The 27817-nt window shown below is 40.9% G+C and overlaps 1 protein-coding gene across 2 annotated transcripts in view; it reads left to right on the top strand.

The window, feature by feature from the left end:
• The window catches only part of SLC22A2 (solute carrier family 22 member 2), a 213205-nt gene that overhangs the window by 33393 nt on the left and 151995 nt on the right, over positions 1–27817 (top strand). For both annotated transcript variants that reach the window (XM_082250266.1, XM_082250267.1), the window contains exons 5-9: positions 4942–5056; positions 7475–7581; positions 9083–9297; positions 25326–25434; positions 27193–27305. In XM_082250266.1, coding sequence (XP_082106392.1) covers positions 4942–5056; positions 7475–7581; positions 9083–9297; positions 25326–25434; positions 27193–27305 — 659 coding nt within the window. The remainder of the gene's footprint in view (positions 1–4941; positions 5057–7474; positions 7582–9082; positions 9298–25325; positions 25435–27192; positions 27306–27817) is intronic.

The raw sequence follows: 27817 nt of genomic DNA, 5'->3' as shown, positions 1-27817 counted from the left end.
CAACCTGCCAGATTTACTTCCGATTATGGCAAGTTGCTGCTATACAATATCTTGGCAGGAGGGATTCCCCTGTCAGCATGGTTTGTGCTGATGGGGGAATTGTGAAAATGTATTTCCTGCAACCTGTGGCTAGATGAAAGAAATTTGCACTGTCTATGTCCTGCCTTAGAATCCAAGGAGCTCCACAAGGATCCATTTTCTGATTAACACAGGCAGTGGCTGTACTGTAGCACTGTAGTTACTTTAGTCTAGGTCAGGTTCACTTTTAGGCTGAACACCAGCCTTAGGTTCAGTCTTGTAGAGTTGTACAGGCTCCTCTCCTATAAGGAAATGGCTTACTCTGATTTTAATGCTCATTGTGAGCTTCTCACAGCATGCATTTAAATCTGCCGTAAGTTAGAATGAGCCTGACTTATTTCCAGACTGGAGGATATCCTATATCATCTAGACCTTTCCTCTCCAGCCTAGGTGTTTTCAGACTGCCCCTGTCATTCATTGGATTTAACTTCTTTCAATCTTGGAGGCTCAGCATCACATGGGTGTTACCTAGAGTGGTCTACATGCAAATGTAGTCTGCATAGGAACTCCCTGCCATGGTCTGGGGTCAGGCTCAGAGGCCAGTAGCTATTTCAGTGGAGCAGCACCCACTGACAAGTGGGACAGGTATTACAAGCAGGTCACCCTGGCTGAGGACATGGATTCACCTGAGGTGTGGGATCTAAGTAACTAATTGGTATTCATCAGAGCTCCTGATGGTGGAGATGGGTTTTGCTGCATGCTAGTACCAGATTGGGGTCCTCAGGATTGCCCCATCAGGAGGTGAGCAACCCGGGGTCCAGTAGTAGATATAGCAGGTAGGGATCAAGAAGAAGTGTAGGCAGGAAACAAGTCAAAGGTCGATAATGAATGGTAGTGAAGATACAGATGGCAGCAAGAGAGACAAAAGCAAAATATTGTCTGGAAGGAGCCCAATAATCTGGCAAACAGGAAGTGCCAAGACATGGCTTAAATCAGGAAGTTCATGGGAGGAGCAAGATGTTTAAGGTGTAAGACAAACAAGATTCAAGGCAGGATCATTTAAGGAATTGTCCAGGGACCTGTCCAGCATTCCAGGTGGCTCAGCAAGCAGAGTCATTGCTAGACACAGCAGAGGTTCCAGGTTTAGGTCCAGGCCCTGACACTCCCACTCCTCCAGATTGACACCCACCTATCAAGGTTTGCATAACTCCTCCCAAGTGCAAGATCATGACTTGCACCAGGGCTGTGGACTATTGATGAAAGTATTAAGGCAAACGACTGTGATGTTTTCAGGAAGCTATGTAAAGAACCTTGTAAACTGGCAAACATTTACAAAAATTTGTAGTGGCCTAATCAATACAGTTTCAGTGACATGATGAAAACTTCACTTCATTAACTAAGCTCTGAGGCAAATTCCTTTGCAAAGTGAACAGCTTGTTTGCCATTAGCAGGAGAAGACAATGAGCGCAGCGGGGGACACAGGAGATCAACACTCAAGAAAGTGTTGGTTTCTGATGATATTCTGCCAAAAGCAGTAATTACAGCGTGTAAAATAAGTTTTGAACACGTCACCATTTTTCTAGGTTAATTTATTTCTGAAGGTGCTATTCACATGAAATTTCCACCATGTCGGTAACAACCCATGCGATCTATACATAATTAAAAACCAAAATCAAAAATAAGTTCAGAAATTAAGTTATGTGTAATAAAATGGAAGGACAAAGGGAAAAAATATTGAACACATGAAGAAAGGGAGGTACAAAAAAGCATGGAGAGCCAAAACACCAGCTGAAATTTATCAGTAATTAGAAAGCAATCATGTCCCTAGTCAGTGCAAATAAATATCAGCTGTTTAAGTCTCAACTGATGGCCTAAAAAAAGGTGTCTCAAAACGTCATATGATGGGCAAAAGCAAGGGGCTCTTCCAAGACCTTCACAACCTTATTGTTGTAAAATATACTGATGGCAATGGTTACAGAAGGATTTCTAAACTTCTGAATGTTCCAGTGAGCACTGTTGGGGCCATAATCCGCAAGTTGAAAGAACATAATTTCACCATAAACCGGCCATGATCAGGTGCTCCTCGCAAGATTTCTGAAAGAGGAGTAAAAAGAATTATCAGAAGAGTTGTCCAAGAGCCAAGGACCACTTGTGGAGAGCTTCAGAGAGACCTGGAATTAGCAGGTACAATTGTTTAAAAAAAAAAACAATAAGTAATACACTTAACCGGTATGGCCTGTATGCACGCTCACCACACAAGACTCCATTGCTAAGGAAAAAGCACGTTGGAGCTGCACAACATTAGGGCTGGGTTCACACTATTGGGATGTCAGACATCGCATGTGATTCGCACAGCATGGCTGCGCAGATCACATGCAATGTCTGTGTGATGCAAATTCAGCCATACAGAATGTATGGCTGAATTTGCATCGCATTCAAAAAAAGAATGGTGCCGGACACTTTTTTTGGTCTGCACTGGAATCTGATTTTTTGGGAGTTCACCCATGCAATCTGATTCCTGCACCATTTGCAAGTTCGCACTGCGTTCTGCAAACCGATCTGGAGGTGTCATTAACTTTGTATTGACACCCGCAGTGGTTTGCATAGGGCAGTGTGAACTGCCTGCGAGAGACCTGTGATGCAGGAACCCACACTGGAATCACAATAGTGTGAACCCAGCCTTAGACAAGCCTGTGAAATACTGGGAGAATATAGTCTGGTCAGATGAGACCAAAATTAAACTATTTGGATGCCATAATACACACCATGATTGAAGGTCAAATAGCACTGCACATCACCCCAAAAACACCATACCAACAGTGATGTTTGGAGGTGGGAACATTATGGTGTGGGGCTGTTTTTCAGCATAGGGTACTAGAAAACTTAATTTCATTGAAGGAAGGAGGAATAGAAAAATGTACCAAGACATTCTTGATAAAAATCTGCTGCTATCTACCAGGATGATGAAGATGAAACAAGAGTGGACATTTCAGCAAGACAATGATCTCACACACAAAGCCAGTTGGTTTCAAAAAAAGAAAATAAAGCTGCTAGAATGTCCTAGCCAATCACCTGACTTGAATCCAATAGAAAATGTATGAAAAGAACTAAAGATCAGAGTTCATGGAATAGGCCCATGGAACCTTCAAGATTTGTGGAAGAATGAGCCAAAATCACACCTGAGCACTGCATGCGACTAGTTTCTCCATACAGGAGGCATCTTGAAGCTGTCATTACCAACAAAGGATTTTGTTCGAAGTATTAAATACATTTCAGGTAGCATGTTTAATACTTCTTCCCTGTGTCATTCCATTTTTATTACACATAACTTAATTTCTTAACTTATTTTTGGGTTAGGTGTCTTTGTATGTATGGATTGCATGGGTTGTTACCGATGTAGCACGACCCCCACAGGGGCTGCTAAGTATGTTCACTTCCTCCGCACTCCCTTGACCCAGAGGCACCTCCAACACGCTGGACACTATTGGTTCTGACATAGTAACTCAGAGAAACAACAATGACACTTAAATATCAGTGTATCAATTTACTGATGTAATAAAGGAATGAACAGATAAACAGGTACAGTCTCAACACAACAGGAAATATTTGCAGGCAAATTTGAGATTCTGAAGCTCTGGGTCCCCGAACTACTGTGAAGCCCAAGACTCAGAATATCATGCAAAAATAATGTAGCTATGAATAGATATAGCAATATATAACTAAATAGGCATGTAGATATAACTGTAATGCAACTTCTTCTATGAACCTGTGAGAGTGATAATCAGACGTTTAAATCTATATTATCTATAGATAAATAGACAGATCTAACTAACTCGGCTGAATATATATATCTCAATAGAATAACTTTCAAACTTGCATATCAACTGAAAGAGTGCACTCTATCACCTATAGGGGGCCCCCTTATCTATGAATAACGTGAGTCTCTTCCTAGCTAGGCCTTGCAAATCTCCGCCGGCAGCGGGAGCTCTAGTCATTCACATAAATGAAATTTTTAATCGGAATAGAAAAGGGGGGGGGGGGTATTTGTAATCCAGATTCTACTTGAGATGAAGCCAGTATAAATCACTGTATGTGTGTATATGCGGCCTTCCGGTTCACCACGCATGGCCAAAGCTCAGGAATGTCCTAAGGCAACCGCTCCAACTATGTTAAAGTTCTCACAGTGTCTGTGCTGCGTCACAGGCTCTTTCTCTCGCTGTCAGTGAGTTACTGCCTCACTACAATTAGGTCTCTCTCACCCAATCCTCCAACACTCCTCTCCGGCAGGTCTCCATACCCATTCAGTCACTTCCCCATGACATCCGCTACATCTCCAATGTGCCTCCACACTAGGCCGCAGCCTCCACTCACTCTGCTCTCCACAGCGGTCCTCCTACTCTTTCCGACCCTCCGAACCTCAAGCGGTCCCCGAAGCAAGAGAATGTACATTCAGCCCCACCCCTTATTTATAGACACTCCCATGATGCTGTGTGGAACCTTTAGCTCCCTGGGAGCATAGTTCAATCCTGCCCACTTTACACAGTCTTCATCCTTCTTCAGACTATATCTCCCACAATCCAACACGCCGCTCTTCCAGGAGAACCCGCAATAAGCACCAGACTTAAAGAAACAGTACATCAGCCTCAATAATACTGGATTTAATTTCTTCCCTTGGCTACACCGACGTGGTGAAAATTTCATGTCAATAACACCTTTGAACTATATTTACCTAGAAAAATGGTGACGTGTTCAATACTTATTTTACCCGCTGTATTTGTGTTATCCAATACAGCTCTTGACGACCATGGAAAACCCATGATTTGTAGCTGCCTAGTTAAGTCAGCTACAGCAGCAATTCTGTATCCAGCTAAAAAATGTTCTAATGTGACATGGCCCTTACACTATAAAGTTCATTTATTACAGGTGTGTTCCAGAATCACCTAGATGGCTCCTATCCCAAAACCAAAAAGATAAGGCCAATGAAATTATTGAGCATATTGCTAAGAAGAATAAGAAACCAATGCCCAAAACTTTACAGGTGAATATCTCTGTTTTTTGTCATTATGAAGGCAGACATAGTCTAAGCTTGCCACATGGAGCTAGGCCTAACCCCATGTTATGTAACTGTTGAATGCCAAAGTCACTACTACCCACTGAAGTTCTAGCATTTGACAGTTGTATGGCAGGTGACAGACTTAGCAATGGGAGTCTATAGAGCTTATTTTGGCTTAAAGCTCCTGGTAAATTCTTACGCCTTGACTTCAGGGCCTCCACAGGGAAAGAGGGATTGGTTTGAAGACAAAAATGGGTACTTGCAGACAGGGTCATTCCAACCACAAAGTAAGAGTCCAGGGCCCAGAAGAATAAAGCTAAGAAGAATAGGAAATCAGCACTAAATACATTACACGTGAATATTCTTTTTTTATGATAATGAAGACACACATAGTTTATACTCACCACATGGCCCTAAGCCCTGCCCCATGTTATGTACCCGTTTAATGCCAGAGTCACTACTGCTCACTGAAGTTCTAGCATTTGACAGTTGTATGAGAAGTGGCAAGCTTAATAATGGGAGGAAGCAGAACTTATTTTGAGTTTTGCAAATGTTGAGGCCCTTGTAAAGCATTGAGCCTAAATTTTAGGGCCTCCACAGGGACATAGGGATTGTTTTGAACACAGAATTGGGTACTTGTCCAGTGCTGCCATCTCAGGTGTGGGCAGCTGAAGCCAGAGCGTCCTCTTCGGTGTCCTCTTCGGTGATGTCAGAGTCCCAGAATGCCCTGCACCGGCCCTGCTTGCCATTTCCGGTGCAGGTGCGTCATCCTTGCACAGCTTCTGGGCATGCCCAGAAGCTGTTTAGCAGGGAATGACGCGCCTGCACTGGAAGTGATGAGCGGGGCCGGTGCAGGTGCATTGACTCCTGGGAGCGATGACGTTCAGCTCCCAGGAGTCAATGCAAGCAGGAAGTCACGGCGCAGGCTGCGGCCGCAGAGGGAGAAAGTGGAAGGAAGGTAAGTATACTTTCTTCAAAAACAAGGTAAGTAAACAAAAAATCGTGATTATCCAATTCTTTTTCAGGTTACTTAGAGCAAGCGGATGTCAAATTTTCTGGAACTCCACTTTAAGCTCACAGCACACTTGTGATTGTACAATCTCCTTTAGATCTACCAACAACTGTGTAGGGGAAGGGCCTGCCTGATTGGATACATGTTGATTGGATAGATTAGGGTAGTTCCTTCTATTACATAATTTTAATAATCCTAAAGTTGATTTTACAAAGATTGTGTCAACACAGTCAGTGTTGACAAAGACATCCCTTCTACCGAGCTATTGTACTGTATTCTCTAGGGGGGGGGGGGGATTGTTGGCTGGGCGGGAGAAGCCATCCCCACTGCTATAGTGGGCAATAGTGATAATCGCATGTAAAATCCGGCAGGCTGGTTGTACCCAGGTTGATTGATTGCTCAACTTGGTACATTTAATCTGCCGTCACATGGTTCGAATCTCAGGCTGTCCCTGCTGAACCGGTCGAGATTTAAACCACCTATGGCCAGCCATAGAGCTGTTGGCTAGTGGAGTGTAAGTTTACCAGATCTTTGAAGCCTTTCTATTCTTTCTTTTCTATATATTTTTATTTTTTTTATACACATATATACACACACACGTTTGATTGAGAATCACACAGATTTAAAAGGCCCCAAGTTGTAAATCTGCCTAAAGCCCTGTTTAGATTTCATTGAACTCTACTTGTCACCGCCATTATGTACCAATATTACAGCATGTTTGGTACAATAGAAATGTTTTAGTCTAAGTCAGGTGAATAGTAAAAAGTCACTTTTCATTCAAACATATGAAAATGTCATTATGAAATAATAATTGGACATAACCACGGATGATTTTTCTTATTACATTGTAGGCTACAACAGGCAGAAAATTCTTAAGGTATAAAATGCTTAGGCTCCATGCACACCAGTGTGCTGGAAAAAATGCTGGATTAAAAATTGCTGATAATAGCTTTTTGTAGTAGCATTGTAGCAGCGTCTTAAGAGCATTAGCGTTTTATTAGCGTTTTTGCAGTTCCTTTAAAAAAAAAAAAGGAAAAAAAAAGCCAAAAAACGCTATTAGTAGCGCTTAGGAGGGTTTAGCAGCATTTAAGAGCTTTTCTGCTGGAAAAATGCTCCAAGAAACTCTACAAAAACTATTTTTTTTCTGCTCCTAGACGCTGAAGTTTAAAGCCTAAAGTAGTATCCACGTACACATAGGATAACACTATTTAGCTTCTAGGAGCAGAAAAAAATGCTAATAACAGCTTCCAGGAGCTTAGGAAAATGCTAGTGTGCATGGAGCGTTACATTTTTTTGCCATCCATTCATGATATTTGAGATTCCATAGGTTGCAGAACAGATTGATTAAGAGCTTGTTTTTTGTAAGTGACCTTTTTGTTTTTTAATTACAGAGTCTAACTGCAAATGAAGACACTGGTGTTAAACAAGTTCCCTCTTTCAAAGACCTTGTCAGAACCCCCCAGATAAGAAAACACACTTTCATTCTAATGTACATCTGGTATGATACATTTTTCTGTAAAATGAATTTGCATAACTACAGAATCCTTTAGCAGTAGCTATAAAACTTTGTTTTTTTCTTATTTTACATAATCAAATTTGATAAAAATAGGCTGATGCCCAACATAACTGCTGCTGTTTTGGTCCAGAGAGAGGGAAAATTAATTCTGTAGTCAACTACACCCAACTTTGACAAAAAAAAAAGAAAATTGTTTCTGACTCCCAAAGTCAAAATTAAAGAACCCTTTCGCAAATTAATAGTAAAACATAATTTCTTCTACATGTATCTGAAATCCCTTTGCAAAGTTCTTGGGATAAAAATGTAGTTTGCCAATTATTTACTGCCCTTTAATGTATTTAAATGTTAGTGAAGTCATATATAAATCATCTTTTTTGAAAACGAAACATGTTCTAATTTCATACATTTTATCAAATGAATGCCTTCCCCTGAACTCCATCCAAAAGGTTTAAAATGTAATTGTTTTACTAGGTAGAATGAGGCCGCATCCTCTAGTTGGTACTTTATAAGTGACATACTATATTAACAGTACAAATAATAAAATATTATGTAAGGATCACATCATTTTATTTCCTTTTTAATAATCTTGAGATTTTGCTTACTTTACCAATTGCCACTTGGCACAGAGTAATGCTGCTTTGTAAGAAGTCTACAAGTATAAGTAGGCACATAAGTTAGGGTCTTGACAAAGTCAAAAGGCCTAACTTCAAAGCTTCAAAGCAATAACTTTAGCATATATACTATATTCCCAAGATCACACAGAAATAGCTTCCTTTATTCCTGGATTTTAAGGATAATACACAGATATTTAAATAAATTATCTGTTTTAATAAACATCTAGGATTCTTGAAAGGTTTGATTTAGATTATAGAAGAACTCCCTTTCAAGTTCTTCACATATCCCACAATGTATACTACCCTAAAGGTTTCCATATTATTTGAGAATAATCTACTCTTAAGTAAATGTCCGGTAGCACTCCATTCAAAAACATGCTGTAGAATACAATTTTATAGTTTATATCAAGGATAACAGAAAATGCATAAGATATACTGGGGGAAGCAGTTGTTTTTATTTCCTTAATCCACATTGCCCCAATAAATAAAGCACCCATACTAAAATTTAAAGATGAAGTAAACCCTCTCCCGCCCCCCAAAAAAAAACCCTGTAAGACCAAGGCATAATGAGCTAGTATGCATCTCAAACTATTTTTTTCCTTTTGGGATTTTACATAAATAAATAAAAGCTGATCATTGTAAGAACCCCTACCTGTGTTAAATGTTTTGTCTCATCCCTATAAGTGCAAGAGAGCTTGTTGTTTTAAAAAAACAACAGACTTACTGGCTGAACCATTAGATGAGAATAGACTAAAGAAAGCCTTAAAAAGAAATCACATCTAATTGGTAAGCTGCACTATAATAAATGTTTGCTTTCTGGTTTAATACTGCTTTAAACATGCTTGTCATGTTCTTTCCTGTGTTTTTAGGTTTACATGTGCTGTCATTTACCAAGGACTTATTATGCACATGGGATCCACGGGTGAAAACATTTACTTAGACTTTTTTATCTCTGCTATGGTGGAATTCCCTGCAGCATTTATAATAATTGTTACAGTGGATCGTATTGGACGCCGATATCCGTGGTCAGTGGGTTGTTTTGTGACAGGTCTGGCCTGCCTTGTTACAGCTTTTATTCCTGAAGGTAAGTCTGTAGACACATATGAAGGACGAGTCTATGTGCTTCCACCATTGGCTCCCAGCTTAGAAGTACAGTATTTCCACACTACCTGCTGCATCCATAGATAGCCTCAGCTTATATGCATAAACATACAAACCGGATTCCAAAAAAGTTGGGACACTGTACAAATTGTGAATAAAAAGAAAATGCAATAATGTGGAAGTTTCAAATTTCAATATTTTATTCAGAATACAACATAGATGACATATCAAATGTTTAAACTGAGAAAATGTATCATTTTAAGGGAAAAATAAGTTGATTTTAAATGTCATGGTATCAACCCATCTGAAAAAAGTTGGGACAAGGCCATGTCTACCACTGTGTGGCATCCCCTCTTCTTTTTATAACAGTCTGTAAACGTCTGGGGACTGAGGAGACAAGTTGCTCAAGTTTAGGAATAGGAATGTTGTCCCACTCTTGTCTAATACAGGCTTCTAGTTGCTCAACTGTTTTAGGTCTTCTTTGTCGCATCTTCCTCTTCATGATGAGCCAAATGTTTTCTATGGGTGAAAGATCTGGACTGCAGGCTGGCCATTTCAGTACCCGGATCCTTCTTCTACGCAGCTATGATATTGTAATTGATGCAGTATGTGGTCTGTCATTGTCATGTTGGAAAACGCAAGGTCTTCCCTGAAAGAGACGACATCTGGATGGGAGCATATGTTGTTCTAGAACTTGGATATACCTTTCAGCATTGATGGTGCCTTTCAAGATGTGTAAGCTGCCCATGCCACACACACTCATGCAAACCCATACCATCAGAGATGCAGGCTTCTGAACTGAGCGCGTTCCAGTTTTCCAAAAAGAACTTCAAATTTTGATTCGTCTGACCACAGAACAGTTTTCCACTTTGCCACAGTCCATTTTAAATGAGCCTTGGCCCAGAGAAAATGGCTGTGCTTCTGGATCATATTTAGATATGGCTTCTTTTTTGGCCTATAGAGTTTTAGCCAGCAATGGCGAATGGCACGGTGGATTGTGTTCACCGACAATGTTTTCTGGAAGTATTCCTGAGCCCATTTTGTGATTTCCATTACAGTAGCATTCCTGTATGTGATGCAGTGCCGTCTAAGGGCCCGAAGATCACGGGCATCCAGTATGGTCTTCCGGCCTTGACCCTTACGCACAGAAATTGTTCCAGATTCTCTGAATCTTTGGATGATATTATGCACTATAGATGATGATGATAACGTCAAACTCTTTGCAATTTTTCTCTGAGAAACTGCTTTCTAATATTGCTCCACTATTTTTCGCCACAGCATTGGGGGAATTGGTGATCCTCTGCACATCCTGACTTCTGAGAGACACTGCAACTCTGAGAGGCTTTTTTTTATACCCAATCATGTTGCCAATTGACCTATTAGGTTGCAAATTGGTCCTTCTGTTGTTCCTTATATGTACATTTAGCTTTTCCTGCCTCTTATTGCTACCTGTCCCAACTTTTTTGGAATGTGTAGCTCTCATGAAATCCAAAATGAGCCAATATTTGGTATTACATTTCAAAATGTCTCACTTTCAACATTTGATATGTTATCTATATTATATTGTGGATAAAATATAATTTTATGAGATTTGTAAATTAGTCCATTCCTTTTTTACTCACAATTTGTACAGCGTCCCAACTTTTTTGGAATTGGGTTTGTATTATTATACAGTGGGACAAATAATTATTTGACCCCTGCAGATTTTTTAAGTTTGCCCACTTACAAAGAAATGTTCTATAATTTTTAGGTGTATTTCAAATGTTAGAGACAGAATATCAACCAAACATCCAGAAAACACACATGATACGAATGTTATAAATTGAGTTGCGGTTCAGTGAGTAAAATAAGTATTTGATCTCCAAGCAAAACATGACTTAGTACTTGGTAGGGAAACCCTTGTTGGAAAGAACAGAGGTAAGACTTTTCTTGTAGTTGGTTACCAGGTTTGCACACATCTCAGAAGAGATTCTTTAAATCCTTAAGGTTTCTTGGCTGTTACTTAGCAACTCAGTTTCAGCTCCCTCCATAAATTTTCTATAGGATTAAAGTCTGGAGACTGGCTAGGCTACTCCATGACCTTAATGTGCTTCTTCTTGAACCACTCCTTTGTTGCCTTGGCGGTATGTTTTGGGTCATTGTCATGCTGGAAGACCCACCTACGACTCATCTTTAGTGTTCTGGCTGAAGGAAGAAGGTTCTCATCCACGATTTTACAATACATGGCCCTGCCTTTTGGCTCTTCAATGCAGCAAAGGTGGCTTGTACCTTTAGCATAGAAACAGCCCCAAAGCATAATATTTCTACCTCCGTGCTTGACTGTAGGGATGGTGTTCTTAGGGTCATAGTCAGCATTTTTCTTCCTCCAAACACAGTACAAGAAGGCACATGTATTGGCCCATCTGAAGTCTGCCAATGAACTACTAAATGATTCAAAGAAGGATTGGGAGAAAGTGCTGTGGTCAGATGAGACCAAAATTGATAAAAATTATAGACCCTTAATTTCATTGTAAGTGGGCAAACTTACAAAATGTCCAGGGGATCAAATAATTATTTTCCCCACTGTAGTTACAACAAGTATAGACTACCAGGCACCACTGAACGTGGTCATTTATCTGCAATATAGGATTACTTGGGTGCAAATATTAAGTTCCATTTTATAGTAAACATGTCAGAAACATGAGCAATTCAAACTACGTAAGCATATAAGGCAAAAACATTGGCAAATAACAAATAAGGTATAGGAAGTATACTTTACACCAGGTTTTTTAAATAGTATTATTATTACATTTATAGTCAAATTCATTTTTTAATACATTGTAGTTACATAGTTACATAGTTTGTGAGGTTGAAAAAAGACACCAGTCCATCCAGTTCAACCTATGATGTGTGTGTTTGCTGTTAACTGTACATTGTATACACCTTTATGTTGTTGTCTTTAAGGTGCCCATCTAATAGTTTTTTAAACTATCGATGCTCCCTGCTGATACCACTGCTTGTGGAAGAGAATTCCACATCCTTACTGCTCTGACAGTAAAGAACCCCTTACGTATTTTAAGGCTAAACCGTTTTTCCTCTAGTTTTAGTGAGTGGCCACGTGTCTTATTGCATTCCCTTTCTCTGAAAAATGTGTTCCTTATGCTAGGGTCATTACCAGTACAGTATTTGTACATTGATATCTTATCCCTTCTCAAGCGTCTCTTCTCCAGAGAGAATAAGTTCAATGCTTGCAGTCTTTCCTCATAGCTGATGTCCTCCATTCCCCTAATTATTTTTGTTGCCCTTCTCTGGACTCTCTCCAGTTCCAGCACATCCTTTCTGAGGACCGATGCCCAGAACTGGACAGCATACTCCAGGTGTGGCCGCACCAGAGTCTTGTAAAGGGGGATTATAATCTCTTTATTTCTCGAATCCAGTTTTTTTATACATGCCAGTATTCTGTTGGCTTTACTTGCAGCGGCTTAGCAATGCATGCCACTGCCAAGCCTGTTGTCCACTAGTACCCCCAGGTCCTTTTCCATCTTAGATTCACCCAGAGGTTCCCCCCCCTAGCAAGTGGCTTGCTTTCATGTTTCTAACGCCCAAGTGCAGTACCTTACATTTTTCAACATTAAACCTCATCTACCATGTAGTTACCCACCCCATTATTTTGTTCAGGTCTGCTTGTAAGGTTTCCACATCCTGCATAGAAGATATTGGCCTGCTTAGTTTAGTATCATCCGCAAATACTGAGATTGTACTAGATATCCCCTCCTCTAGATCATTTATGAATAAATTAAACAGGATTGGTCCCAGGACAGATCCTTGGGGGACCCCACTTTCCACACCCGCCCAATCCGAGTACTCCCCATTTATCACCCCCCTCTGGACTCTCCCCTGGAGCCAGTTCTCTATCCAGGTACTCACCCTATGGTCCATACCTATGTACCTTAGTTTGTACAGTAAGCGTTTGTGGGGAACTGTGTCAAATGCCTTTACAAAGTCCAGATACACCACATCCACATGCCTTCCTTTGTCTAGATGGCAACTCACTTAATCGTAGAAGGTTAATAGATTGGTCTGGCAAGAACGATTTTTCATGAATCCATGCTGATTACTACTGATAATCCCGTTTTCATTACTAAAGTCTTGTACAGTATATAATTCCTTAACATCCCCTCCAAAATCTTGCAGACTACTGATGTTAGGCTGACCGGCCTATAGTTACTCTGGATATGTCTCGGCCCTTTTTAAAATATTGGTACCACGTTGCCTTTTTTCCAATCAGCTGGCAACCCGTCTGTAGACTATCCGTAAAGATCAAGAATAATGGTCTGGCTATCACCTGGCTGAGTTATTTAAGAACCCTCAGGTGTAAGCCATCTGGTCCCAGTGATTTATTTATGTTAAGTCTCTCTTGTTTAGTTCTAAGTCTGTCTTCTGTTAGCCATGAGGGTACTTCCTAAGGTGTATTATTTAATTTATCATTACAAGCTGGGTTAGTGTAGCCCCCCCAATTCTTTTGTGAAGACTGAAGAGAAGAAATTATTTAACACTTTTGCCTTCTCTCTGTCCTCTGTGGCCAGATTCCCTTCATCGTCTTTTATGGGGCCAATTTGTTCTGGTCTCGCTTTCTTACTGTTTATATACTTACATTTCTTGGGGGTTTTTTTTACTCTCTTCCGCTTTATGTCTCTCGTGTTCTTTTTTAGCCGCCTTGATTTTGCCTTTACATTTTTTATTGCACTCTTTGTAATGCTTGAATGCTGCCAATGACCCCTCAGCCTTGTATTTTTTGAAGGCCTTTTCTTTAGTATTAATATGCATTTTTATGTTGGAGTTTAGCCACCCAGGGTTTAGTTTTGCTCTTTTAAATTTATTCCCCTTTGGAATGCATTGGCCAATCCTTTGTTTAGTATGCTCTTGAAGCACTCCCATTTTTCCTCTGTGTTCTTTGTTCCCAGGGTTCTATCCCATTTGATATTGTCTAGCAAAGAGCGCAGTTTAGGGAAGTTGGCTCTTTTGAAATTCAGTGTCTTCATATTACCCTTGTGTTTCCTATTACTATGATTAATACTGAAACGAATTGACCTATAGTCACTGTCTCCTAAGTTGCCCCGTATTTCTATATCCGTGATCAGGTCCATATTGTTGGTAATCAATAGGTCTAGTACTGCATTGTTTCTTGTCGGTGCATTCTCCATCTGACCCATGAAATTGTCCTGCAAAACATTTAGGAACTGCCGAGCCTTGGATGAATGCGCGGTTCCTTCTGCCCATTCTATAGTCTATATCTGGATAAATAAATTCCCCCATTATAATGACATTTCCCATCCTTGCTGCCATTCCAAACCATGATAGGAGGTCCACCTCCCCCTCCTCCCTCTGGTTGGGGGGCCTATAGCATACGCCCAATATTACTTTCCCCATAGTGCCTTCCCTTTGAAGTTCTACCTATAGGGATTCTACCTCATCCAAAGCTCCATTATTATTATCATCCCTCATATTTACCTGTACAGTGTTTTTAATATACAGATATACCCCTCCCCTTTTTTTACCTTCTCTATCTCTGCGATAAAGGGAATACCCCTGAATGGTCGCCAGCCAAATATGAGAGCTGTCAAACCAAGTCTCTGAAATCCCCACAAAATCTAGGTCCTCCCCATACATCCGCAGCTCCAGCTCTCTCATCTTGTTGGCCAGGCTTCTAGCATTGGTATACAAACCTTGTAATTTTGACTGGATGCATACTCTATCCTCGTTTGATGTTGTTTTTAGGCTGCTCTTGAGATTTTTCCCCATACCCACCTTGGGTTTAGGAACTCTGAAAACCCTACCGCTAATGTCCCCATTTATACCCACTGAACCTTGCTCCCCGCTGGCTAATTCTACATCTGTACCCTCCCCCCCATCACCTAGTTTAAAAGCCCCTCTAACTTGTTGGCCATCTTCTCACCCAGTACGGTTGCACCCTCCCCATTTAGGTGCAATCCGTCCCTACTAAAGAGCCGGTAGCCGACTGAGAAGTTGACCCAGTTCTCCAGGAACCCGAAACCCTCCTTACTACACCAGCCCCTTAGCCACTTGTTTACTTCCCTAATCTCCCGCTGCCTCTCTGGCGTGGCTCGAGGTACAGGTAGTATTTCTGAAAATACTACCGGCTGACATCCGATTTTCTTCCTTTCAGTTCTGTTCCGTTTTTTAGAACGGAACAGACCCCTATTTTTCCTCCGTTCAAAAAACGGAAAGGAAGGAAAATCGAATGTCAGCAGTGTCATCCGCTGACATCCGCAATGCCCATAGACTTACATTATGTCCGCATATCATCCGCAAACGGATGGGATGATATGCGGACATACGGAGCGGATGACACAAATGTCATCCGCTCCGTGAAAAAAAAAAAAAAAAGTCCCGCAGCGGAGCTTTCACACGGAGCGGTCGTGTGAAAGAGCCCTAATAGTGTTTAGCTGTGTTTTTTTTTCTTGCAGGCATAAAGCATGCACTGAATAGTGAAATGCTGAACTGACAAACCTTTGGACAGGGCATACTGTACGTGCTGTGTCTATGGGAACTGCCTTCCTAATGGTATACATGATCCTTTGGTATTCCAATAGACACAGTATACATGCTTCCTACATTGCTTAGATTTCAGATAAACTCAAATTACATACATTAGCAGCAATTTAAATACTTATTTATCCAGCGACCTTGAATGAATAGAAGGATTCTTATACACTTGTCAATATTAAAAGCTTTTGGGATTTTTGTAAACTAATACCGCATTTTGTAAACCAAACATCAATTACAACAATAAAATGTTGAGAGAGCGGACGGAGATTTGGATTCATGTGACTGATACCAGATACATGAAGAACAATAGATTGAACCACATAAGTGCCAAGATAGTGATTTGAAATCAGAGCAGGTATGCAGCCAGCCCCTAAAGCAGCCCCTAAAGCAAAATCTCTGTCCAAGACAAGTTAGCACAAACATGAGCATTCTCTGGGGTCTATTCTAAACACAATTGCCCTAACTATAGAACATTGCTCACACAAATGCTTTGAAGGCTACACTTGCATGCAGGGCTGGTGCAAGGATTTTTGACACTGTAGGCTAAACCTTTTTTTGCTGCACCCCATTGGCTCCGCCCCTGACTCCACCCCTTTATCCTGCCCAGGAATACGTTGAAGGTGGCGGGGGTAGAGATTTTTGCAGCGCATTTTCACCTATTTATTTAGCCTTGGGCTGCAGGCCCGCACCTGCACCTCTGGACCCAGACTGAAGACAAGGAGAGGAGAGGAGGGGGGATGGGGGTGGGAGGGAGAAGGTGGAGGAGGGGATAACATCACACATTTGAGGAGTCTAAGGACATTTAAGTCTTATATGTACACTATACAATCAGTTATAGAATCTTAATGTGCTCTTCATTGTTTACAGTTCACTTACCACCAAGGCTCTGCTGCCAACGGTTCCCTCTCTCAGTCTCCAGGCACAAGCTCTGCCTCGGCAGTGTCTCCGGTCCAGCTGAGTCGCACACCACACCTCCGGAGCGCCACTGATCGGATCGTCACGTGACTCTGCTCTGTTCTGTTGCTGGATAAAGGGGAGGGGAGAAGGGCAGAGCAGAGCTGACTGGCTTTGGTAACTGGTCTCAGCATGGATCATGTTCATAGAGCACGGCAATGACTCTGTTCTGTCAGTGTCAGGTCTCAGGAGACTGTCAGGACTCGGAGAACGTGACGTCAGGTCAGTTTTTCAGTGCTGCAGCAGCACCAATACACTCAGTGATGGTCCAGAGCCGCTGCACAGAACAGGCAGCAGTGGGACTCGGGAGAGGGAGACTGAGTAGGGAAATCAGCGGCCAGGCACCCTAGGCAGCTGCCTAACTTGCCTAGTTGTAGCACCGGCCCTGCTCACATGAGCATTTTAGCAAAAAGTGCAACAGCAGCAATTGCTGCATGTAGCAGGTAGCTAGCCACTCACAGGGATCAAAAACAGCAGCAAAGTGCCAGTGCATGCAAAAGTATCCTTAGTTTTACTAAACTATTACATTCCTCCTTTTTCTGGGTATATGTAAGTACTGGTAACCATACCTCTTAACTTTGGTAAGATGGTAAAAAGGGACACATTATAGTATGTAGGCAAATGACACACCTCTAGTAAGGTGGATCATGATGATCACTGGGCAAAACAATAATTGGTTTAACCCAAAATTGCTTTTTTAATCACTACTTTTCCTTCATTTATAGCTTTTTTATTTGTAACAACAAATGTAATACTTTAAAAGGTTAAATAAAAGGTTAAAAAATAATACATATAGTGTATATACTGTATAATAAAATGTATATAGAGATCTATTTTTTTTTTTTATCCAGAAAAAAAAATGTATTAACAATGAGCCAGTACATCATAACCAATCGGTTAGAATCGAATAAAATATACAAACAGACACAACTTCAGCAGCACCATTCCACATTGTTTATGAACATACATGGGAGATTTGTGCATTAAATTAGTGACCATAGTCCCAATCGAAGTACAGCTTTATATTCACATTAACATGAATAGGGGGTATTACCCAGCATTCAGACCTAGCAGCCGGGTCCGTACCCAGGTCCGCTGGTGCTAGTCCTGGGACATTCAACCAGGGAGCCTATAGCTTTTCATATTTTCTGGAGCATGCCCTGTGTTGGTAGACAAGCTTTTCCATTCGTATGGTATTGCCCACTGCCATAATCCATTCCTTTCCTGTAGGAGGATTTTCAGATTTCCAATGGATCATTATAAGCTTGCGTGCCAAGAACAAGGATCTCACAATTGCCTCTCTCGTGTAATTCTCCCACTCCAATTCATCTAGTATGCTAAATAGACATTGCTTGGGATCCAAAGGTATATATACCTGGTACAATCTGTTGAGAATGTCCACCACTCCCTTCCAATACACATGCAGCTTAGGGCATCTCCATAACAGGTGCACCAGGTCTCCATGATCAGGTTTACATCTTGTACAGAAGGGGGTTGGCAATAAGCTCACAACATGCAGTCTCTGGGGCGTGAGGTATACCCTCAGGACAATATATAATTGGGTCAGTCTCTGTGTCACATTTAATGAGCATGTTGGCACTGACTGTAGGGTCTCATCCCATTGGTCTCCTGTAATCTGACCAATGTCCCTCTGCCACTTCTCCCTAACAGTCAAAGGATGTTTTTTCAAAAAGGTGTGTATTAGCCTAACATAGCATTATGCTGTAAATCCCTTGGATGTCTCTGCTTCTCTAATTAGAGTAAATAAAGGTAAATAGTCCACTCTGAGGATCTACCCTGCGCCGTCACTGCATGTTTCAACTGCATCTAGTAAAAGAGCATAGAGTCTGGTAGAATAAATTTGCCCTTCAGGTCTTCGAAAGGAAGTAGTGTCCAATTTTTAAAGATTTGGCTAAGATAAAGCACGCCATATCCCCTCCATTTAGCACCATGCTAAAGCTTAGCCAGCTCCAGGTAGTTCTCATTTGACCAGATAGGGCTGTACTCCGCATATCCAGTAACCCCCTAAAGATATTTAGCCTTATTCCACACCTTCTGTATGAGGTTGTATGTGGGGTATATTTTATGTGGTTTAGCCAGCGCTTGAGCCTCCAGAGACAAAGAGAGGGAACCCTACTGCACTATATGCAGCATCACATAGTGTGCCGAGCCATAAAAACATGGAGCTTGTTCGTTGTCCCCTTACAGTGTAACAATAAGGTGCTGCAAATGGGCAGGGATATAATAAGCCAGGGATTAAGCAAAGCCAAACCACCGTCATCCCTAGGGGGCTGCAGATGCTCAAGCTTTATTATAGGGGGTCCGATTATTTCATATTAAAATACGAAATATTGAGTTTAAAATTCTAAATGTTTTTAAAGGGATCATCAGTGGAGCATTATGAAGGAAGTAAAGTAATTGGGGCATGAGTATCATTTTGATTAAATTTACTTTCCCAGCAACAGATATACGGAAGGAGTTCCACGTTTTAGTGCGATCTCTAAATTGTTGGAGTAACAGGGATATATTAAGCCGAAAATAATCCAGAATATTGGGTATTGCTTGTACTCCTAAATATTTAAAGGAGGAGGTAATTGAGGTAGGACCACCAAGGTTATCCTGACCCGTATCAGTGTTATCAATTCGCATCAAGGCTGACTTGGACCAATTCATTTTGAGACCCAAATAGCTCCCAAATTCCGTAATTGTGGCCATTGTTACCCTCAGAGACCTATCCATGTCACCAAACAAGATCATCCTGTCGTCTGTGTATAGCATTACCTTTTTCAGTCTATCACCATAGCAGAAACCTCTTCCCAAGTGAAAGGTATGGGACAACTTACCAGACGCCCTGATGGCTGCTATGGGTGGCTATACAACAGTTTTACTCAAGAAATGTATACCTCACCAAATCCAAATCTCTATAGAACCTGCCACAAAAATGACCATTCTACGCTATCAAAGGCTTTCATAGCATCCATTGATAGCAGCGCCCTGTTTCCCATATTGTCTGCCTGAGACTGCATGTTTAGAAACAACTGCCTCAAATTGACTGCAGTGGATTTGTTAGGCATAAAGCCAGATTTATCTGCATGTATGATGGAAGTGATCACACCATTCAGTCTAATCGCCAACACCTTAGCTAACAGTTTAATATTACTCTGGAGCAATGATATAGGCCTTTATGAGCTCGGGTCCAACAAATCCTTTCCAGGTTTCAATATTAAAACTATATTAGCTTTAGACAAAGAAGGGGGCAACAGCTCCCATTACCCAAGCTGCATTAAACACCCGTAGCAGTTTTGGTAATAATATCTCTGCATATTGTTTGTAGATTTCAACTGGAAGGCCATCTTCCCTTGGGGCTTTAAAGTTGGGGAACGCAGCAACTGCCCACTGCAATTCCTCTATAGTAAGTAGGGAATCTAACTCTCCCTGTGCTTTTGAGGTAAGTGCAGGAAATGATATCCCGTTTAGATATCCCTCCAGCTTAAGTGGGGAGTGTCCAACGGTGATAATATATAATTGCTCATAGTATAGCGCCAATTCCTAGTTTGGAGGGTAGAGAAGTTATAAGCTGTAACACCATATGAGAGTGATCGGAAACACATCTCGGCTTATACAGGACTTCAAAAACAGACGGAAGCATCCCCAAATTACCAACAGCCAAATCAATTCTGGACAGGGAGCCATGGGTTTTAGAAAAGCAGGAGAACTGCCTGTCTAGAGGGTTCATAATCCTCCATATGTCTACCCATCCCACCTCTTGCATTTGCCTCTTCAGAGGGGTACCCCGCGAAAAGACAGAGGCCTTCGAGACCGAATGTTTGTCCACAAGTGAGTTCAGCCAACAGTTAAAGTCCCCGACAATCAGTAGCAGCAACTCCGACTTCCCTGCCATGAATGACAACAAAGTCCGCAGCACTGCCGAAGTAACAGTGGGGGAATGTACACACATGCTAATATACATTAAAGAGCCAATCCGGCAGTGTAAAAATACAAAACGCCCCTCGGGGTCTATTTTAGCATCATATTCCCGATAATCCAGGGACGCATGCACCAGGACACTCACACCCTGAGAAAATGAAGTGTGAGTGGAGTGGTATGCCCATCCTGCCGAGGAATATTTCAAACAGCCCTGTGTGTCTGTAGTGGGATGTTTTTCCCGAAAACACAATATGGCTGGGTAGTATCTTTTAAGGAAAGTAAAGATAATTGTACGTTTAAGAGGTGAATGTATACCCCTGACATTCCAAGAAATCAGGAATTCCAGACATGATAGCAAATCTATAAGCATCATAAGCACATAGCTCATATGACAACCATGTCCTCAGGGAATAATTGCACTGTTAAAGTGCCCAGGGGTATGCGACCCTCACAGGTCTGCCCCAGCAGTCCGACAATTTCCGTTAACCTGACTTGTGCTGTTGTTGGAACTACTGGCTGTGTTCAAGAGAATTCAGGCACAACAGTGCCACCTAGTGTCCAGTGGCTGATATGGATATAGTAGGTCATAAAGTGTTTTTTTCCCCTCAAACAAGGAAAAAAAGGAAAGGAAAAAAACATCCAACAGGTGCTCTATCTGCCAACAGGGCAGACCAAACCATCATAAAAGGTCAGATTCCAAATCAAGCAAACGGCAAACTTGTAGAGGAGTAAAAGTCCAGTCAGTTCTCTTTGTAGTTCACAATACGGTTAACAATATCATGTCCCCTAACTGAACAGAATTAGAAACTTGCAGAATAATGTGGGAGCCATAGCGGCTGCTGAACTGGATTGCTGCGACTCGAAGGAATAGAATCAATCTCTGTCTTCCTTTTCCCTTTGTCGGCGTAAGGCCTGCTCATTGCTATCTAGCCAGGTTGCAGCTTCCCTTGCAGATTCAAAAAGGGCATCTGGCCTCCGGCCGTTACACGCAACTTTGCAGGATACAACATTGAGTAGAGTAAATGTATATTCCGCGGGTGCCGCTTCACCTCTGGGAATTAGGCTTGGCTTTTCTGTACTTCTACCGAGAAGTCAGGGTAGAACGACACCGGGTCCCGATGAATTGCTCATTGGCTCGTTCGTGGGCCTGGCGCAGCACAGCTTCCCTGTCCCTATAATGCAAGAGATTGCTAATGATTGTGGTGCGCTAAAACTTCAATAAACAAATACAAAACAATAGTGACGTATCTTTAAAACATATTGCAACAGTGAAAAAAAAATAATAAACTGTGCAAAAATGAATCACAGTGAAATAAAAAAAAAAAACAAACAGTCCAAAAATTCTAAAATCTTCCACCGTGTTGCTTTCCAAGCATGTGATGTTTTCAAAGTGTGGCAATCAAACAAATGCTGTTCAAACAATATGTGTGAATCCCACCACCTTGAGGATTTCCTCCTTACCCGACGGAAAAGGTAAAGTGCCAAATTGTGGGCAAGGTGAGGTAAAGTGGCGCTGCCTAATTATAGGTGATCTCAATAAATATGGTTGGTTTAAAGGGCAAGGGTACAAATTAATAAAGTACCAGTGTAAAGGTAATATCAAAATTTATATATAAATTGGTGAGGGTGTCTCTAAAGTGGTTTGGTGCAAAGTGCATAAATATTGTGTGTGCTGATCTCAAAAAAAATATATAAATATAAAAATAAAAATATAAATATAAAAACACACTTAATATAACATAAGCTAAAATATGGATAAAGTGCATTCACATTTATAAATAAACACAATCTTAAATAGTGTTCATGCAGTGGATAATCCAAAAACAAATCAACAGTCTATTAAGTTGCTGGGTGAGTCCGTGATTGAAAAAACCAATATGGAATAATTGATAGCCGATGGTTATTCAGGTGAAAATAAGGTGCTTGCAGTGCTTTTGGGGGTGATGTGGGTGATGGGCAAAAACACACAGGTGCACCCCTCCAATTGCTCCCGCACTCACCGGAGGTATGTACCCCTGCAGGGGTAACAAGCCTTATTGCAGCGTGGTCTTTATGCGACTCCTATGGAAGGGGGGAGGGGATAGCCCCCTTTTTAATACCAGGTGATAGGATCTTCTCTTTGGTGTATACGATGGTGATATATAAGAAAGAAGTGCCAATATAGTGATGTACCGTTATGTAAAATAGCTTTATTATAAAATATATAAGTCAGGTACTCACATAAATAGCAATAGTAACGGGCATCCAAGCAGTAGGGGCCGCGAGTCCCTCGTTGGTGGCCATTCCGGGACGCTGTGCGGGTCAGCGACCGGGTCTGCGTTGCAGTGGGGAGGAAATTACTTTTTACTCCTCTACAAACAGGCAATGTGTTTCGATGATGGGAATTACAACATATAATTCATGTAATCTAAAATAATGTATGAAAACATATGTATATAAATTCAATAAAATGAATACAATTATTATTCACAAAGAAATATGTTATATGTACAAAAAACAAGGAGAAATGTAATTATTGTTAATGTGGGCGTTGATATCCCACGCTATGTTATGCCCCAATTTGTTTGATTGCCACACTTTAAAAACATCACATGCTTGGAAAGCAACACGGTGGAAGATTTTGAATTTTTGGACTGTTTGTTTTTGTTATTTCACTGTGATCCATTTTTGCACAGTTTATCTTTTTTTCACTGTTGCAATATGTTTTAAAGATACATCACTATTGTTTTGTATTTGTTTATTGAAGTTTTAGCGCACCATAATCATTATCAAGCTATATACACTTCCATTATAGGTACTGGACCCTGGTAAGCAGCTTCAACACTTATCAGTGCACCCTACACAACCTTCTCAATGCAAGAGATTGGCCAGTATCGGCCTGGGCGTATTCCCAGGAGGGAGTGGGCGGCCTGGTGTGCGGTGAGCCCTTTCCACTGTAAAAACTGTGAAAATGCCTCTGTGCCAAATGTTGAAGACAAGATCCCCCCACTAGCCCACAAATCACGTTCAGCATACCTACTGGCGAAAGAGACTAACAATCGGGCAGATGACATGGAAAACCATCTACGCCGCAAAAATGTTCAGATTGTGGGCCTACCTGAAAAGACAGAGGGCAGAGATGTCACAGCCTTTGTGGAGAAGTGGCTTCTTCATCAATTCTGGCTTTTCTATTCTTCAGGCTTATGAATGGTTTTCCCCTTGTGGTAAACCCTCTGTATTTGCTCTCGTGACGTCTTTTCTTGATTGTAGACTTTGACAATGAAACGCCCGCTTTTGGAGAGGGCCCTTCACTTGTCTGGATGTTGTAAATTGGTTTTTCTTTAGCATAGAGAGGATCCTGTGATCATCCACAAATGTCCTCTGTGGATGTCCAGGCCTTTTTATGTTGTTGAGCTCACTAGTGCATTCTTCTTTCCTCAGAATGTACCAAACTGTTGATTTTGCCACTCCTAATGTTGCTGCTATCTCTCTGATGGATTTGTTTCATTTCACTTGCCTGTTTCACTTGCATGGACAGCTCCTTTGAACGCATGATGTAGGTTCACAGCAATAGATTCCAAATGCATGTACCACATTTAGCATCAACTTCAGACCTTTTACCTGCCAAATTGATGAAGAAATAACAAAGGAGTAGCCTGCACCTGGCCATGAAACAGCTTTTGATTGAATTGTCCAATTACTTTTGGTCCCTTGAAAAAGGGTGGATATTTTTTCTTGAAAGTAGCTGTAATTCCTAAACCCTTCCTCCAATTTGAATGTATGTACCCTCAAATTAAACCTGAGAGTGTGCACTTTCAGCTCATATACATTGTATAACTATAGCTTGAATATGTTTTGGTAAATACCTGATAAAATCTAAAATTGTGCCTGTGTCCAAATATATATGGACCTACCTGTATGATAATACTGTTGCCTGTTGCTGCCAAGGCCCCCATGTAGTGTTGGAAGTTGCCTTTACTACAAGAGGTGGTGCTGTTCTTGGGAATACATAGCTACAGTGTTATGTACAATTATATTCCTTTACCTCAACTAGTACTGCTTTCAAGGCTTAGGCAATTGTAATTTTCAGCAGTGGATGGAAGCTTTAGTTGTGACATATATAAAAAGTATCCTGACAGATACCCTGTAACGTGTGGCCAAAAGACAAGACAGCCTAAAGGCAGAAAATTAGGTGGGTAAAAGCACTGAATAGCATGCAAGAGTAATTAGAGACTGGAAAAACAACATGACTTGATGCAAATGGCATGGTGGGACTTGGTGGACTGGTCCAACAGAAAAATACAGGCAACAGCAAACACAGAATAAATAATGAAAGGCGATAATAGAATACAAAGCAATAACTACAACAGGGAGATGCAATCCAATAATGCAAGTACAAAATAGGCTATGGTAACAAAACAGGGATTCAAATCCAGGCACACACAAATAGGCAAGATGCAAACTCCAGAGTAGAAGAAGACAGCACAAAACAGGACTGCCTGAAAACAGTAAGATTCTAAAGTTAAATAAATTCATCACGGATGATCTGCCAACAATGAGACCCAGTTTGTTAAACATTAGTCTTGTACTTCTCTTTTTCAGGTTTACAATGGCTAAAAGTGACACTAGGATGTGTAAGCAGAATGGGGATTACACTTTCTTATGAAATGATTTGTTTGGTGAATGCTGAGCTTTATCCAACTTTTATCAGGTAAACATGATATGCAGTGCCTTGAAAAAGTATTCATACCCCTTGAAATTTTCCACATTTTGACATGTTACAACCAAAAATGTAAATGTATTTTATTGGGATTGTATGTGATAGACCAACACAAAGTGGCACATACTTGTGAAGTGGAAGGAAAATGATAGATTGTTTTCAATTTCTTTTGCCAATATATATCTGAAATTTGTGATGTGCATTTGTATTCAGCCCCCTTTACTCTGATACCTCTACCTAAAATCTAGTGGAACCAATTCCAAGTCACCTAATTAATAAATAGTGTCCACCTGTGTGTAATTTATTCTCAGTATAAATACAGCTGTTCTGTGTGCCCTCAGAGGTTTGTTAGAGAACCTTTGTGAACAAACAGCATCATGAAGGCCAAGGAACACACCAGACAGGTCAGGGATAAAGTTGTGGAGACGTTTAAAGCAGAGTTAGGTAATAAAAAAATATGCTAAGCTTTCAACATCTCACGGAGCACTGTTCAATCCATCATCCAAAAATGGAAAGAGTATGGCACAATTGCAAACCTACCTTAAGACATGGCCGTCCAACTGAACTGACAGGCCAGGCAAGGAGAGCATTAATCAAAGAAGCAAGAGGCCCATGGTAACTCTGGAGGAGATGCAGAGATCCACAGCTCAGGTGGGAGAATGTCAAGGTCTTACCTGTTGGCAGCCATCTTGGACGTGTGCAGACTGCTGTCTTTTATAAACTCTGTGTGCATCATCACTCAGATCCACAACTCAGGTGGAAGAATCTGTCCAAAAGACAACAATTAGTCGTGCACTCCACAAAACTGGCCTTTATGGAAGAGTGGCAAGAAGAAAGCCATTGTTGAAAGAAAGCCATAAGAAGTCCCGTTTGCAGTTTGCGAGAAGCCATGTGGGGGACACAGCAAACATGTGGAAGAAAGTGTTTTGTTCAGATGAGACCAAAATTGAACTTTTTGGCCTAAAAGCAAAACGCTATGTGTGGCGGAAGAATAACACTGCGTATCACCCTGAAGTGTTTTGGGGATGCTTTTCTTCAACAAGGACAGGGAAGCTGGTCGGAGTTGATGGGCAGATGGATAGAGCCAAATAAATGGAAATCTTAGAAGAAAACCTGTTAGAGTGTGCAAAAGACTTGAGACCGGGGTGGAGACTCACCTTCCAGCAGAACAACGACCCTAAACATACAGCCAGAGCTAAAATGGAATGGTTTAGTTCAAATAATATTCATGTGTAAGAATGGTCCAGTCAAAGTCCAGACCTAAATTAAATTAGGAATCTGTAGCAAGACTTGAAAATTGCTGTTCACAGACGCTCGTCATCCAATCTGAGAGCCTGAGCTATTTTGAAAAGAAGAATAGGCAACAATTTCACTCTCTAGATGTACAAAGCTGGTAGAGACATACCCAAAAAGACTTGCAGCTGTAATTGAAGCGAAAGGTGGTTCTACAAAGTAGTGACCAGGGGGGGGGGGGCTGAATGCAAATGCACGCCACACTTTTCAGATATTTATTTGTAAAAAGATTTGAGAACCATTTATCATTTTCCTTTCACTTCACAATTATGTGCCACTTTGTGTTGGTCTACCACATAAAATCCCAATAAAATACATTTACATTTTTGGTCGTAACATGTGGAAAATTTCAAGGGGTATGAACATTTTTTCAAGGTACTGTATATAAACAGATATTTCGATATGTAGTATATTGTACATACTTCTTGTCTAAGTCTTCTTACTCTCTTTCATGAGGAATCTTGGAATAATGGTCTGCTCATCAATGTGTGATCTGGGAGGAATAATAACACCTTTTATTGTTTACCGGTTGTCAAATGTCTGGAAGGAGCTACCACTTATAGTATTTGGTAAGCAAATCATTTTAGTGATAAGACACATACTTCTACATATCAACAGAAATGTTTTGTGAAAACCCAAAAGTAATCAACTATCTAAATATAAAGGGGAAAAAAATGACAAAATAAGTAAAAAATATATACAGCATTTCACCACAAATTGTATTGAATTCTACTCTTATGTTTGTTGATGTCCAAGTTAACCATTGTGAATAATCAAAGTATGTGTTTCAAATTAATATTGCGACTTGCTCTTACGCCCTGACTCTATTTTCCGGTAGGCATGGCATCATGTGTATATCGCAAACTGTTGGCGCTATATAAATCCTGTATAATAATAATAATAATAATATCGTTTTCATAAACAGATTGTTTTTTTTGTAATGCTGTTGCTAATTTTATTACCTGGAGATCCAGCATTTCTTATTGCAGAATAACAACACTAAGCCACTCTTGCAACTAGCAGTAGCTGGACAGGGCTGAGATTCATTGTGTTGTGAGAAGTTGGTCAGGACTAGGGATGA

Source organism: Pelophylax lessonae (genome assembly GCF_965119305.1).
Source record: "Pelophylax lessonae genome assembly, chromosome: 3".
NCBI lineage: Eukaryota > Metazoa > Chordata > Amphibia > Anura > Ranidae > Pelophylax > Pelophylax lessonae.
This window is presented reverse-complemented; position numbering and strand designations above follow the sequence as displayed.